Source organism: Lactuca serriola, chromosome 4, assembly GCF_051521515.1.
Source record: "Lactuca serriola cultivar US96UC23 chromosome 4, Lser_US96UC23_V15, whole genome shotgun sequence".
Taxonomy (NCBI): Eukaryota; Viridiplantae; Streptophyta; class Magnoliopsida; order Asterales; family Asteraceae; genus Lactuca; species Lactuca serriola.
This window is the reverse complement of record NC_136411.1, coordinates 220,449,277-220,463,409: the sequence shown is the minus strand read 5'-3', so window position 1 is coordinate 220,463,409 and position 14,133 is coordinate 220,449,277. Positions and strand designations below refer to the sequence as shown.

General features: G+C 43.6%; 1 protein-coding gene across 1 annotated transcript; it reads left to right on the top strand.

The window, feature by feature from the left end:
* Positions 1–12,375: 12,375 nt before the first annotated feature.
* On the top strand, positions 12,376–13,002 carry LOC145099193 (uncharacterized). Its single transcript, XM_079036786.1, has 2 exons — positions 12,376–12,498; positions 12,685–13,002. Exons 1-2 carry the CDS (start codon positions 12,376–12,378, stop codon positions 13,000–13,002), a joined length of 441 nt encoding a protein of 146 aa, XP_078892912.1.
* Positions 13,003–14,133: the final 1,131 nt, after the last annotated feature.

Sequence of the window (14,133 nt, the reverse complement as noted above, 5' to 3'; positions counted from 1 at the left end):
CGTATATAGATACAAACCATAGGAAAGACTTAAGTGGGGTGTTGGGTAACGATAAATCCTTATATTCTAACGTGCCATGTTACTCTAAACTTTCAAAGCAATGGCTGAGCAGGAGGGTAGTCATACACTAGATGTGGGTGGAGATCCTCATCTTAATGTGGGAGATACTCCAGTATCCCCTCATGAGGAACGACTTTTGGATAAACTTACTGGTGTTATTTGGAAAACTCCCGAACAGTACAAAAGGGATAGTGATAAGGGTAAAAAGAAAGTCACCGGAGAGTCTTCAAGAGAGAAAGCAAAATGTCCCTTATTCAAAACTTTCAAGAGTAGTGGCGTTACAGAGTTTTCAGGTGTCCTTGATCCCGTTGTTGTTGTTACCTGGATCTAGCACACATAAAAAGTATTTCATATCTCCCATGTGGTTAATGAAGACAAGGCTAACTATGCTTTTGAGATGCTCATTGGAGAAGCCTTGGTCTGGTTGGAAGCAACATTTGAAGCTATTAATGAGTATGACCAGGAGAATTTATCTTGGGAGATGTTTAAAACTCGCTTTTTAGGAAATTATTGTCCTCTAGATATGAGGAGAAAACTGGAGAAAGAGTTCCTCGAACTTAAGCAGGGAGGAATGACCGTCACTGAATATGAAACTCAATTCAATCAAAGGGAACTGTTTGCTACGAAGTATATCCTGACTGAAGACGATAAAAGTCAGTTATTTATGGAAGGATTACGGTATGAAATTCGTGATTTCGTGATCAACCGGGATATTCTATCATTCCATAAAGCTGTTGAGTATGCCTGAAAGCGCGAGAACGACTTAGAGATACATGGTGCCACTTTTTATGTCCTGAAGCATGCACGTGTTGATCGAACTATTTCCGTTTCCACTATTCCATCGGCTCGATCTGATCCTAGCACAAAACTACAATCTCATAGCACCTTTCGTGGTCGCTGTCGGTCACAATCTTTTTCTCTTTAGTCGAGAGCTCCGACTTCGTGCCAGAAATGTGGAAAGAGACACCAGGGTCAATGCAGGACAAGAAAAGGATCAGTGATTTGCCATGGATACGGAGAAACGGGTCATATGAAGCCTGTTTGCCTGATGAAGAATGTTACATGTTATGCTTGCGGTGTTACTGGCCACAAAAAGCATTTCTGCCCTACTCTTACCAGCCAAATGGTGGGAAGTCAAGCTTCCATTCAACAACCCGTGGCTACTTCAACCCAAAAGGAGGAGGTGCCTAATGCCAAAGGGTGTCCATTCCAAATTACCCTAGAGGAGGCACGCGAGGACCCGAATGTTGCGACTGGTACATTTCTCGTCAATTCTGTAACACCCTGATCCTCAGGTATTGATAATGACATTTCAGTTTGGATTCTTGGAGGACCTACTCGTCGAGTAGTAGCGGGTTTGGACGCGGGGGTTTAATGATCTACTCGGCGAGTCCATTATGGTACTTGACAAGTAGATGCTGGCGGATGAAACCCTAGATTCCAGGGCCTTGCACCCTATTTAAAGGGTCATTAGCCTCCCTTGGCCTCCCCTTTGCAACTCTATATCTCCTTAAAACCCTGATTTGAGTGTGAGTGTGTTCTTAGTGATTTTTAAAGCTTGAAGGAAGGATTTGGTAAAGGAATCACTTGAGGAATCAAGCTAAAAGGAGCAAGGGCTTGTGGGGATTCTAGATCTACTTCTGTGGAGCACTTTCTGAAGGTATTAAGCTGTCTCTTGGCTCATTTCCACCCAAAACCCTCTTGTGCATGGATTCTAAGAAAGGGCTTTTGTGTTTAAGCCAAGATCTGAAGTTGTAACTTCAGATCTGAACTCCTTTTGGCCTTAAGATGCATAAAGTTATCGGTTGAGCTTAGCATGTACCTTCTCTCAAGTGTATGACCCCATTCCAAGCTTAGATTTGCTATTTTAGGGCCTTAAAGCCTTTCATGCACATAAAGTTTGCAACTTTACGTGGAAAGCATGCCTCAGGAGCCTAGATCTGTAGTTTGGAAGCTTTGCATGGCTCAAAAAGGGTCTGTATGGCTTAGGATCTAAAAGGACTCGACAAGTCACAGGGGGTGACTCCGCGAGTCATTTGAAGGCAGGCATGGACTCGGCGAGTTGGATGAACAACTCGGCGAGCCCGATGAATTTTTCCTAGAACTCAGTGAGTTGGATGAACAACTCGGCGAGTCGGATGAAGGTTAACTAGAACTCGGCGAGTTGAAGGAACAACTGGGCGAGTCGAGTAAGATTTCCACAAGGGTTGGATGTTCGTAGACGTGTCGAGTGTCAAGCAAGGGAAGTCGATGAATGACCTTAGATTATCAATCAAGACTGTATGAACTCGACGAGTCGCCTCGATGACTCGGCGAGTAGATATTATTCTAGGAAACTCGGCGAGTCACTAGTTGTACTCGGCGAGTTAGGGTCAACACGGACCGTGGACTTGACCTTGGCTGAAGTCGACCAGGATGGACTTTGGAAAAATGACTAGAAATTTTATGACGCTTTTTAGGCAGTTGCGTGGAGTAGCTTGTGGGGTACATTTGGTCGCAAAGTGTCAGTTCAGCATTCGTGATAGGTGAGTCTTCTCACCATACCTATGGGTCTAAGGCACCAAGGCCGACCCATTATGTGATTATGACATATGTGGTGGACATTCTGTGTTCTGTTATGTGATTGCATGTTATATATGAAGACCCCGGGGGAAGCCCGTGGCATTGGATGTAAGACCATGTGGGGTAGGCCATGGCAGTCCTAGGTGAAGAACATGTGGGGTAGCCCATGGCATTGGATGTAAGGCCATGTGGGGGAGCCCATGGCAGTCCTAGGCAAAGACCATGTGGGGTAGCCCATGGCACTTTCACAAGTTTCATGTATGCATGGCTTTCGTGATATATGTGTAGCTTTTATAGCTAACAGGAGATATGATATGTGGTTTATGTGTGTATGGTATGCTCTGGGAACTTCAATAAGAATTTCGCTTACAGGATGTTGATTGTTTCAGGTACTTCAGAGCCGAAGGGCAAAGGCAAGGCGTGATGACGTGGCGTGCACTCTACCTCTCTTTTTGTATGATGGGACTATCTGATGTTTTCAAAAGTACATTGAGTTTGTAATAATTGTGATTTGGGAAAAACAAATGGTTTGGAAATTATGAATTATGGGAATTGTTTGAGTAATTAAAAACGAAAAAATTTTCTTGATAAAAATTGGGTCGTTACAAGTTGGTATCAGAGCCCTTGGTTTGAGGGATTTAGGCACATTCTCGGGGGTGTCGGTACTCAAACTAAGGAAGTGGTAAAATGTTTTCAAAAGAAGATTAAAAAGGATTTTAAGACGAAAAGAGGAGAGTGCAATGCGCGTGATCAACCGAGCCAAGTAAGTAGTTTCACAAGTTGATTAGCCATGTTATATGAAATTGCTAAGTGTATGTTTTTAAAATTATATATGGTTAGGAGTTGATTGCCTCATAACGATTGATTTAGCCTATTGATCCTTTCTGTGTATAATTTGCATGCCTAAAAGCAACCTGTAGTGATGGTTGGACTATTATGAGTAGGACAATCAGAGGGTGTCCGTGTTTGATTCATGCGAGGGACGTGAGTCATGGTTTGTGTAAATAGCTTTGGAAGTACCAGGTAAAGCAGTGGGGTAAGGTACCAGTAGGTGTGGAAGGTAGTATTGGGCCCATACTACTGGAAGCACAGGACCCGTACCCAAACCCATGTTCTACCTGGGAATTTCAAAGGAAACAGTATGGAAGTAACCTTGTTATGGGTATCCTGATCATTATGTTTTGTGAAATGACAGTCCAGCATGGTGGTTACGCGATTAGGATCAGGACCGGGATCAGGATCGGGATTCGGGGCTGGGTCAGGCGGCCCTACTGATGGTATCGATGAGAGGCTGCGTGAGCTGATTGCGGCCGAGGTTACGAGGGGCATCCTTGACGCTACCCCAGTCATCTTTGGGACGGTCGAGGAGGGTATGATGGAGATCATGGAAGAGAGGCTTAGAGCATTCAGGGCCGAGATTTCTGCAGGCTAGGGTGGAGCTCGAACCCCCTCGTTTAGGGAGTTCAAGGCATGTGGAGCTCCGGAGTTTTCAGGGGTTAGGGACCCCATTGTGAGTAGACGCTGGGTGGCGGACATTGAGAATGCCCAGTGCACGAGTTCTTGCCCGGAGGAGGCAAAGGTTGGATTTGCTTCCTGTATGCTGAGGGACAGGGCCCGAGATTAGTGGGGCGATTTTACTAGTTAGGTGGGAGCAGCCAGTATGGCTGACATGTCGTGGGCCGAGTTTGTGTGACAGTTCGATCAGGAGTTTCCACCACCTATTGAGGTGCAACGGATGGTGAGGGAGTTTCATGATTTACCGCAGACCACCGAGACTGTGGCGGAGATCACCGCCAAGTTTCGAGAGCGATCTTTGTTGATCCCTCAGTATGCGGTGGATGAGGATTTGAGGACGACCCGATACCACTCTATGTTGATAGAGGACATACAGGAATTTGTGAGCTTTACAGGGTGCAAAACCCTGAACGAGATTGTTGATAAGGCCCGTGAGAGGGAGATGGAGTTGGAGTCCCGCACAAAGCGGAAGACTGAGCAGGTTCAGGCAGTGGGGGCCCAGGCTAAGAAGCCTAAGACCTCTGATTCTTCGAGTAAAGGACAGCAGGGTCGGGGCCGGTGCGCCAAGTGCAGTAGATTTCATAGTAGGACTTGTCAGACAGTTGGGATGTCGGGATGCTACTCATGTGGCCAGCAGGGTCACTTGAGTAAGGATTGCCCCAAGAAGGGCTTGATATGTTTTCACTGCAACCAGAAAGGCCATAAAAAGGTTGATTGTCCGAGGTTGAAAGGAGGAGGAGGAGAGGGATCTGTAGCAACACTCGCGCCCGCCACTATGAGGATTACTGATGGCCGCCTTAAGGCGGAAGGTCCAGCGGTGAAGATTCGTGCATTCTAGCTGATTACCGAGGAGGCTCGGGCCACGCCAGACTTTGTGGCTGGTATGTGTTCTTTATCCTCTGTTTCTTTTATGTTAAATCTTTGTATGAATGCTTATTATGCTTTGTATAGGGACCTTTCTGGTCAATGGTATGACGGCCCATGTCTTATTTGATTCGGGGGCTACCCGATCTTTTGTATCTCTTGTGCTTAGCAAGAAATTCCGAGACGCACCAGGGACTGTGGATATCCCGCACGAGGTGGAGATTGCAGATGATCACACTGTGAGTGCTGCGAGGGTGTGCCAGGATTGCATCCTGAATGTGCATGGCGAAAGCTTTCGTGTTGATTTGGTTCCCATACCATTGCGAGGATTGAAGGTGTTTATTAGGATGGACTGGTTGGGGGCCAACGGGGCCATGATCGATTGTGAGTGGTAGCTGGTCCGGGTTTGAACCCCAAGGGGGGGGGGGAGAACTGGTTATCCACGGCGAGAGGACCACGCTGGGTCCGACCCTCTGTTCAGCTGCGAGGGTGAGGAGGTTTCTGCAGCAGGGTTGCATGGGATTTTTGGCCTATGTTTCAGATACGCGAGTGGAGACAGTGACGGATATCGATGGTGTACCAGTGGTGCGGGATTTTTGGGACGTTTTTCCCGAAGAATTACCCGGAGTGCCTCCGGGGAGGCAAGTGGAGTTTCGTATTGACTTGGTACCCGGTGCCACCCCGATAGCAAAGGCACCATATCGGTAGGCGCCACCTGAGATGTAGGAATTATCTGCACAGCTTCAAGAGCTACTAGACCGAGGGTTCATTCGTCCGTGTAGTTCTCCGTGGGGAGCTCCGATCCTTTTCGTGAAAAAGAAGGACGGGTTGCATAGGATGTGCATCGATTAGAGAGAGCTGAATAAGCTGACAGTGAAGAACCGTTATCCTTTGCCTAGGATTGACGACCTGTTTGATCAGCTTCAAGGAGCATCGTGGTTCTCTAAGATCGACCTCCGGTCAGGGTATGATCAGATGAGGATCCGGGATGAGGATATACCGAATACATCTTGCAAGACTCGTTATGGGCATTACGAGTTCGTGGTAATGCCATTCGGGCTCACCAATACTCCGGCCGCGTTCATGGATCTCATGAATCGGGTGTGCAGGCCGATGTTGGATCAGTTGGTGATTGTTTTTATTGATGATATCCTGGTCTACACCAAGACCAGGGAATAGCATGAGCAGCATTTGAGAGAGGTATTGGAGACCTTGAGGGCGGAGAAGCTGTATGCGAAGTTCTCCAAGTGTGACTTTTGGTTGCGGGAAGTGCAGTTTTTGGGTCATGTCGTTAATCAAGAGGGTATTTCGGTTGACCCAGCGAAGGTGGAGGCTGTCATGCGATGGGAGGTACTGAGGAATGCCTCAGAGATTCGTAGCTTCCTGGGCTTAGCAGGTTATTATCGGAGATTTATCCAAGATTTCTCCAAGACTGCGGTGCCATTGACCCTTTTGACCAAGAAGAATGTATCTTTTCGATGGGGTGAGGATCAGCAGAGGGCCTTTGAGACTCTGAGGCAGAAGTTATGTGAGGCTCCGATCCTAGTATTTCCCGAGGGATTGGACGATTTCGTGGTATATTGTGATGCATCGATTTCAGGTTTGGGTGCGGTACTGATGCAGAGGGGACGTGTGATTGCATATTCCTTGAGGCAGTTGAAGCCTCACGAGGCAAATTACCCCACGCATGACCTAGAGTTGGGGGCAGTGGTGTTTGCCCTCAAGATTTGGAGGCACTATTTATATGGGGTGAAATTCGTCGTGTATACCGATCACAAGAGTCTGAAGTATTTGATGGACCAGCAAAACCTGAATATGCGTCAGAGGAGATCGTTGGACGTGTTAAAGGACTATGACTGTGAGATCCTATACCATCCAGGGAAGACCAACGTGGTGGCCGATGCCTTGAGTCGCAAAGCGACGGGGTTGCCGATCAGGGATATTTGGAAGAAGTTCCATGAGGAACTGGGTACCCAGCTGCATTTTAGTACGACATATCACCCCCAGACCGATGGCCAAAGTGAGAGGACGATCCAGACACTGGAGGATATGCTGCGGGCATGTGTGCTGGATTTCGGAGGGAGTTGGGATACGTACCTCCCACTGGCAGAGTTTTCATATAATAACAGCTATCATGCCAGTATTGACCGAGCACCATTTGAGATGTTATATGGACGGAGGTGCAGGACCCCAGTATGCTGGGATGAGGTTGGACATCGGGTTTTGGGGAGCACGGAGGTGGTACTCGAGACCACCGGATTGATTCAGCAGGTGCGCGATAGATTGCGAGTCGCGCAGAGTCGTCAGAAAAACTATGCGGACTGGCATCGTTCAGACCTCGAATTTCAAGAAGGAGACTTTGTCTTACTGAAGGTGTCACCCTGGAAAGGGATTATATGGTTCTGCAAGAGGGGCAAATTGGGGCCTCGATTCATAGGCCCGTTCAGGATCATCGCCCGGGTGGGCAAGGTGGCATATCGTTTAGAGCTCCCAGAGGAGCTTAGTCGGATTCACAACACCTTCCACGTGTCTCAGCTATGGAAGTGTGTTGTCGACGAGTCTTCAGTCATATCCTTGGACGACATTCAGTTGGATGGGAGCCTGAATTATGTCGAGAGACCAGTTGCGATTCTAGAGCAGAAGACAAAAAAGCTCTGTAATAAAGAAGTGAAGTTGGTAAACGTGCAATGGCAGCACCGAAAGGGTTCCGAATGGACTTGGGAACCGGAAAGTGAGATGCGGGGCTTCTATTCGGAGTTGTTTGGACCAGCAGGCTTCGGTGACGAAGCCTAATTCAAGTGGGGGAGAGTTGTAACACCCAGATCCTCAGGTATTGATAATTACATTTTGGTTTGGATTCTTGGAGGACCTACTCAGTGAGTTGGCTTCCGTACTCATCGAGTAGTAGCGGGTTTGGATGCGGGGGTTTAATGATTTACTCACCGAGTCCATTATGGTACTCGACGAGTACATGCTGGCAGATGAAACCCTAGATTCCAGGGCCTTGCACCCTATTTAAAGGGTCATTAGCCTCCCTTGGCCTCCCCTTTACAGCTCTATACCTCCTTAAAACCCTGATTCGAGTGTGAGTGTGTTCTTGGTGATTTTTAAAGCTTGAAGGAAGGATTTGGTGAAGGAATCACTTGAGGAATCAAGCTAGAAGGAGCAAGGGCTCGTGGGGATTCTAGATCTACTTCTGTGGAGCACTTTCTGAAGGTATTAAGCGGTCTCTTGGCTCATTTCCACCCAAAACCCTCTTGTGAATGGATTCTAAGAAAGGGCTTTTGTGTTTAAGCCAAGATCTGAAGTTGTAACTTCAGATCTGAACTCCTTTTGGCCTTAAGATGCATAAAGTTATCAGTTGAGCTTAGCATGTACCTTCTCTCAGGTGTATGACCCCATTCCAAGCTTAGATTTTCTATTTTATGGCCTTAAAGCCTTGCATGCACGTAAAGTTTGCAACTTTACGTGGAAAGCATGCCTCAGGAGCCTAGATCTGTAGTTTGGAAGCTTTGCATGGCTCAAAAAGGGTCTATATGGCTTGGGATCAGAAAGGACTCAACGAGTCACAGGGGGTGACTCGACGAGTCATTTGAAGGCAGGCATGGACTCGGCGAGTTGGATGAACAACTCGGCGAGCCCGATGAATTTTGCCTAGAACTCGGTGAGTTGGATGAACAACTCGGCAAGTCGGATGAAGGTTACCTAGAACTCGGCGAGTTGAAGGAACAACTCGGCGAGTCGAGCAAGATTTCCACACAGGTTGGATGTTCGTAGATGTGTCGAGTGTCAAGCAAGGGAACTCGACGAATGACCTTAGATTATCAATCATGACTGTATGAACTCGACGAGTCGCCTCGATGACTCGGCGAGTAGATATTATTCTGGGAAACTTGGCGAGTCACTAGTTGTACTCGGCGAGTTAGGGTCAACATGGACCGTGGACTTGACCTTGGCTGAAGTTGACCAGGATGGACTTTGGGAAAATGACTGGAAGTTTTATGACACTTTTTAGGCAGTTGCGTGGAGCAGCCTGTGGGGTACATTTGGTCGCAAAGTGTCAGTTCAACATTCGTGATAGGTGAGTCTTCTCACCATACCTATGGGTCTAAGGCACCAAGGCCGACCCATTATGTGATTATGACATATGTGGTAGACATTCTGTGTTCTGTTATGTGATTGCATGTTTTATATGAAGACCCCGGGGGAAGCCCGTGGCATTGGATGTAAGACCATGTGGGGTAGCCCATGGCAGTCCTAGGTGAAGACCATGTGGGGTAGCCCATGGCATTGGATGTAAGGCCATGTGGGGGAGCCCATGGCAGTCCTAGGCAAAGACCATGTGGGGTAGCCCATGGAACTTTCACAAGTTTCATGTATGCATGGCTTTCGTGATATATGTGTAGCTTTTATAGCTAACAGGAGATATGATATGTGGTTTATGTGTGTATGGTATGCTCTGGGAACTTCAATAAGCATTTCTACCTCTCTTTTTGATTGTTTCAGGTACTTTAGAGCCGAAGGGAAAGGCAAGGCGTGATGACGTGGCGTGCACTCTACCTCTCTTTTTGTATGATAGGACTATCTGATGTTTTCAAAAGTACATTGAGTTTGTAATAATTGTGATTTAGGAAAAACAAATGGTTTGGAAATTATGAATTATGGGAATTGTTTGAGTAATTAAAAACGAAAAAGTTTCTTGATAAAAATTGGGTCGTTACAATTTCTAGACCTGCTCACATCTTATTTGATTCTGGTGCCTCAGATTCTTTTGTGTCTCTTGAATTTACATGTTCTTTTCAAATTTCTTGCTATGCACTCGCCCAACCGTTTCATGTAGATACCGTGGGAAGTGTATCATTACATGCTGATGAAGTCTATAGAGATTTTATCATAGAAATTGAAGGTTATAATTTTCTTGCCAACCTAATTCCAATCTCCTTGCCCAACTTTGATATCATTCTCGGCATGGATTGGTTGTCAAAGAACCATGCATAACTCTTATGCTACGAAAAGATGGTACGCATTCCTATCAAAGGGGAGGATCCTATTTATGTCTACGGTGAACAAAGACTTAAAATCTTAAAAATAATCTCTTTCCTAAAAGCTCGTAAATTTATATCGAAAGGGTGTTCTACTTATTTGGGATATGCAATTGATATCTCAAAAGAGGGGAAGAAAATGGTAAATGATGTTCCCGTTGTTAATGAATATCCTGATGTATTCCCCGATGATTTACCTGGACTTCCCCCGGATAGGCAAGTAGAATTCTAAATTGACCTTACGCCTGGTGTTGCTCCGATTGCAAAGACTCATTATCGTCTTGCACCAGCTGATATGAATTACTTGACAAGGGCTTTATTCGACCGAGTACCTCTCCTTGGGGTGCTCCAGTATTATTTGTCAAGAAAAAGGATGGGTCGATGCGAATGTGTTTTGATTACCGCGAGCTAAATAAGGCAACTATCAAAAACAAGTACCCACTACCTTGCATAGATGACCTATTGGATCAACTGCAGGTTTCTAGCTCTTTCTTGAAGATTGATTTGAGGTCTGGCTGTCATTAGTTGAAAGTACACAAGCAGGATGTACCAAAGACTGATTTCCGTACTCGATATGGGCATTTTGAATTCCTTGTCATGCCATTCGGTTTGACAAATGCTCCTGCTGTATTCATGAATATGATGAATTGGGTATGCCGTCCAATGCTCGATAAATCTTTCATCGTATTCATTGATGATATTCTAATTTATTCCAAGTCTGAAGCTGATCATGCCATTCATATTCGTGAAATGTTAGAGCTTCCGCGAAAGGAGAAGTTATATGCCAAATTCTCAAAGTGTGAATTCTGGCTTCGCCAAGTTCAATTTCTTGGCCATGTGATTTCTGGTGATGGTATATCCATACATCCTACCAAAATTGAAGCCATTCATAATTGGGAAGTGCCCCGTAATGCTTCTGAAGTTCACAGTTTCTTGGGTCTCGCAGGGTATTACCAGAGATTCATTAAATATTTTTCATGCATAGATGTACCCCTCACAACTCTTAAAAGAAAAGAAGCAGAGTTTGAATAGGGGTGAAGCCCAAGAAACAGTTTCTCAAATTTAAAGGATCTTTTGACTCATGCTCCAGTCTTATCACTCTTAGAAGGTGATAATGATTATTCTGTGTACAACAATGCTTTAAGGATGGGACTCGGTTGTGTGTTGATGCAACATGGTAGAGTGATAGCCTATGCCTCAAGGCAACTGAAAGACTATGAAAAGAACTATCCCACTCATGACCTCGAGCTCACTGTAGTGGTATTTACCCTAAAACTTTGGAGGCATTATCTTTATGGTACAAAATGCCAACTGTTTTATCGACCACAAAAGTCTCAAATATATATTCATTCAGTAAACTTTGAATATGAGACAACAACAGGCCATGGAGCTGATCAAAAACTATGACTGTGAAATCTTGTATCATCCTGGAAAGGCGAATGTAGTTGCAGATGCACTTAGCAGAAAGGTTTATCATAATAATGTGTGTTATGTTATTACTCACACTACAGTAAAGTTCACTATTCTTGATGAGCTAGAGAAATGGGAAGTAGAGGCCTTAAAGCCAGAAAATGTGAAGAAGGAATGGATGGTACATTATGCTGATATTTTACTTAATTGATGATCCACACAGATTGAAAGTATTCAAAAATCGGCTATGGATTCCAAAGATTGGAGGATTGAGATAGAAGATTTTAGATGAAGCCCATAAGTCTAAACTATCAATACATCCAGGTACGGGTAAAATGTACTATGATGTACGAGCTGATTATTGGTGGCTTGGATTAAAGAGAGACATTGGAAGATATTTGTAGAAATGTATCATATTCTTACAAGTCAAAGCAAAGCACCAAAAGCCATACAGAAGTACAGAAGGTATTAATGTCCCTGTGTAGAAATGGGAAGAGCTGTCCATGGATTTTATTACCAAATTGCCAAGGACTGCAAGACATAACGATAGGATTTGGGTAATTGTCGACCGGCTGACTAAGAGTGCACATTTTCTTGACATGCATGAAACAGCTCAAATGGAGAAATACACACAAGTATATTTGGATGGAATTGTTGCAAGACATGGTGTTCCACTAAATATTATTTTAGATCGTGATACTCACTCCACTTCTCATTTTTAGGCGAGTATGCAACGTGATTGGGATCTCTTGTTGCTCTCAGCACAACTTATCATCCCCAAACAGATGGTCAGACGGAGAGAACAATCCAAACAATGGAAGATATGCTTCGTGCATGTGTGTTGGAGTTTGGTGGTAATTGGTACAAATACTTACCTCTTGTTGAATTCTCATATAATAACAGTTACCACACTTCAATTAAAATGCCACCATATGAAGCACTGTATGGGCGTAAATGTCGTACTCCATTATGTTGGTGTGATGTCGGACAGAAAATCATTGGTGGGCCTGAAATGATTCAAGACACCACTGATAAGATTGAAACTGTACGAGAAAGAATGAAAGCGGCCCAGGATCAAAAAAAGTCTGATGCAGAAAAGAGAAGACGACCCATAGAATTCTAGGTGGGTGGTTTTGTAATGATGAAGGTATCCCCATGGAAAGGCATTATGCGATTTGGGAAGAAAGGAAAATTGAGTCCTAGATTTATTGGCCATTTCAAAATCTTCCAGAGAATTGGTAAGCAAGCATACGATTTTGAATTGCCTGAAAATCTAGCAGGTATTCGTGATGTGTTTCATGTGAGTTATCTGCGTAAATGTTTGAGCATATATGATGAAACAGTTCCGTTATCCGAGGTGAATTTGGATGATAAATTAAGATATGTACAAGAAGCAGAAGAGATTATAAATGAGAGAACGATTGATTTGCGTAATAAAGAAGTGGAGTTAGTGCTTGTTAAGTGGAAACATCATCAAGGCCCAAATTATACTTGGGAAAATAAGAACGAGATAAGAGAAAAATATCCCCACTTGTTTAAATCGTCGTGATTTTGGGTACGAAATCCTCAAAAGGAGGAGGTATTTGTAACATATACTTTACTAACCTTGTTTAATTATCATGTTTCATATGATTCTTTGTTTATAAATGAATATTATTAGATATTATGTTGTTTTAAACGTTTAAAGTAGGTAGTTACAGTAAAATAGAATTGTAAGCTTTAAAAAATTATTATTTTTCGGTATGGTTTTAAGAGTTGAGTTCTAACGAATTAGTTTATAATATTTGAAGTTAAACTAAGTTTTTGGAAGGTATTGGAAGTGATAGGGAAGTCTTATGTGATTCCGATCAAAAAGTCAACTATCGGAATTAACGAAAGTATAACGTCTATGTTGGAAATAAGTAAAACTGATTTTATTGGAAGATCTTTTATATGATATTTTTATTGGAAGTTGTAAATTGTCTCGTTAGAAACGTATAGGCGAAACCTCATCGAAACGGAGTTCCGAGCGAAAAGTTATGCAATTTTTAGTGTTTAGGGGTAAAACGGGTACCCAAACCGGGTCAAACCTGACCCAACTCGGGTTTTTACCCATTGAAACATGATTTTGGGTCATTTTTCTACCATTTTTAGTTCCTCACCATCCCTATGGGATATTTTCACCTACATGATCAATCTTGAACAATTTTGGAAGATTAAATCAAGATTTTGAGTGTTCTTGAAGTATCAAGTCTAGTAATCAAGGTATGAACTCTTAATTTTTAGATTAACCCTTGTAATTAGTGAGTTATTAAGAGATTAGGGTTTGATCAAAGTGTTATTACCACTGATTTAATGAAACCCATGGTTTATACTTGAATTAGAATGGATTACTAAAATATTCAGTGTTATCATTGTAAAATAAGAACTTGGTGATATTGATCATGAGGTTTGATCATATAAAGGGTAAAATGAAATCATAAAGGGTATAATTGTCCTGTTTTTGTAAAAATGACCAAAAATTGTAGAAAAATTGTATGGAGATATGCTATATATCCCTAGAAAGCTGAGAATGTCTACTTGGATTTTTGTTTTAAAACCAAAATCTTATTCCGAACTTAAGATGGGTGAAAATAGCTATATGTTTAGTGTAGTAAGGCTGAATTTTGACAGCTTTGAGATATTTAGACAACTTTGGGAT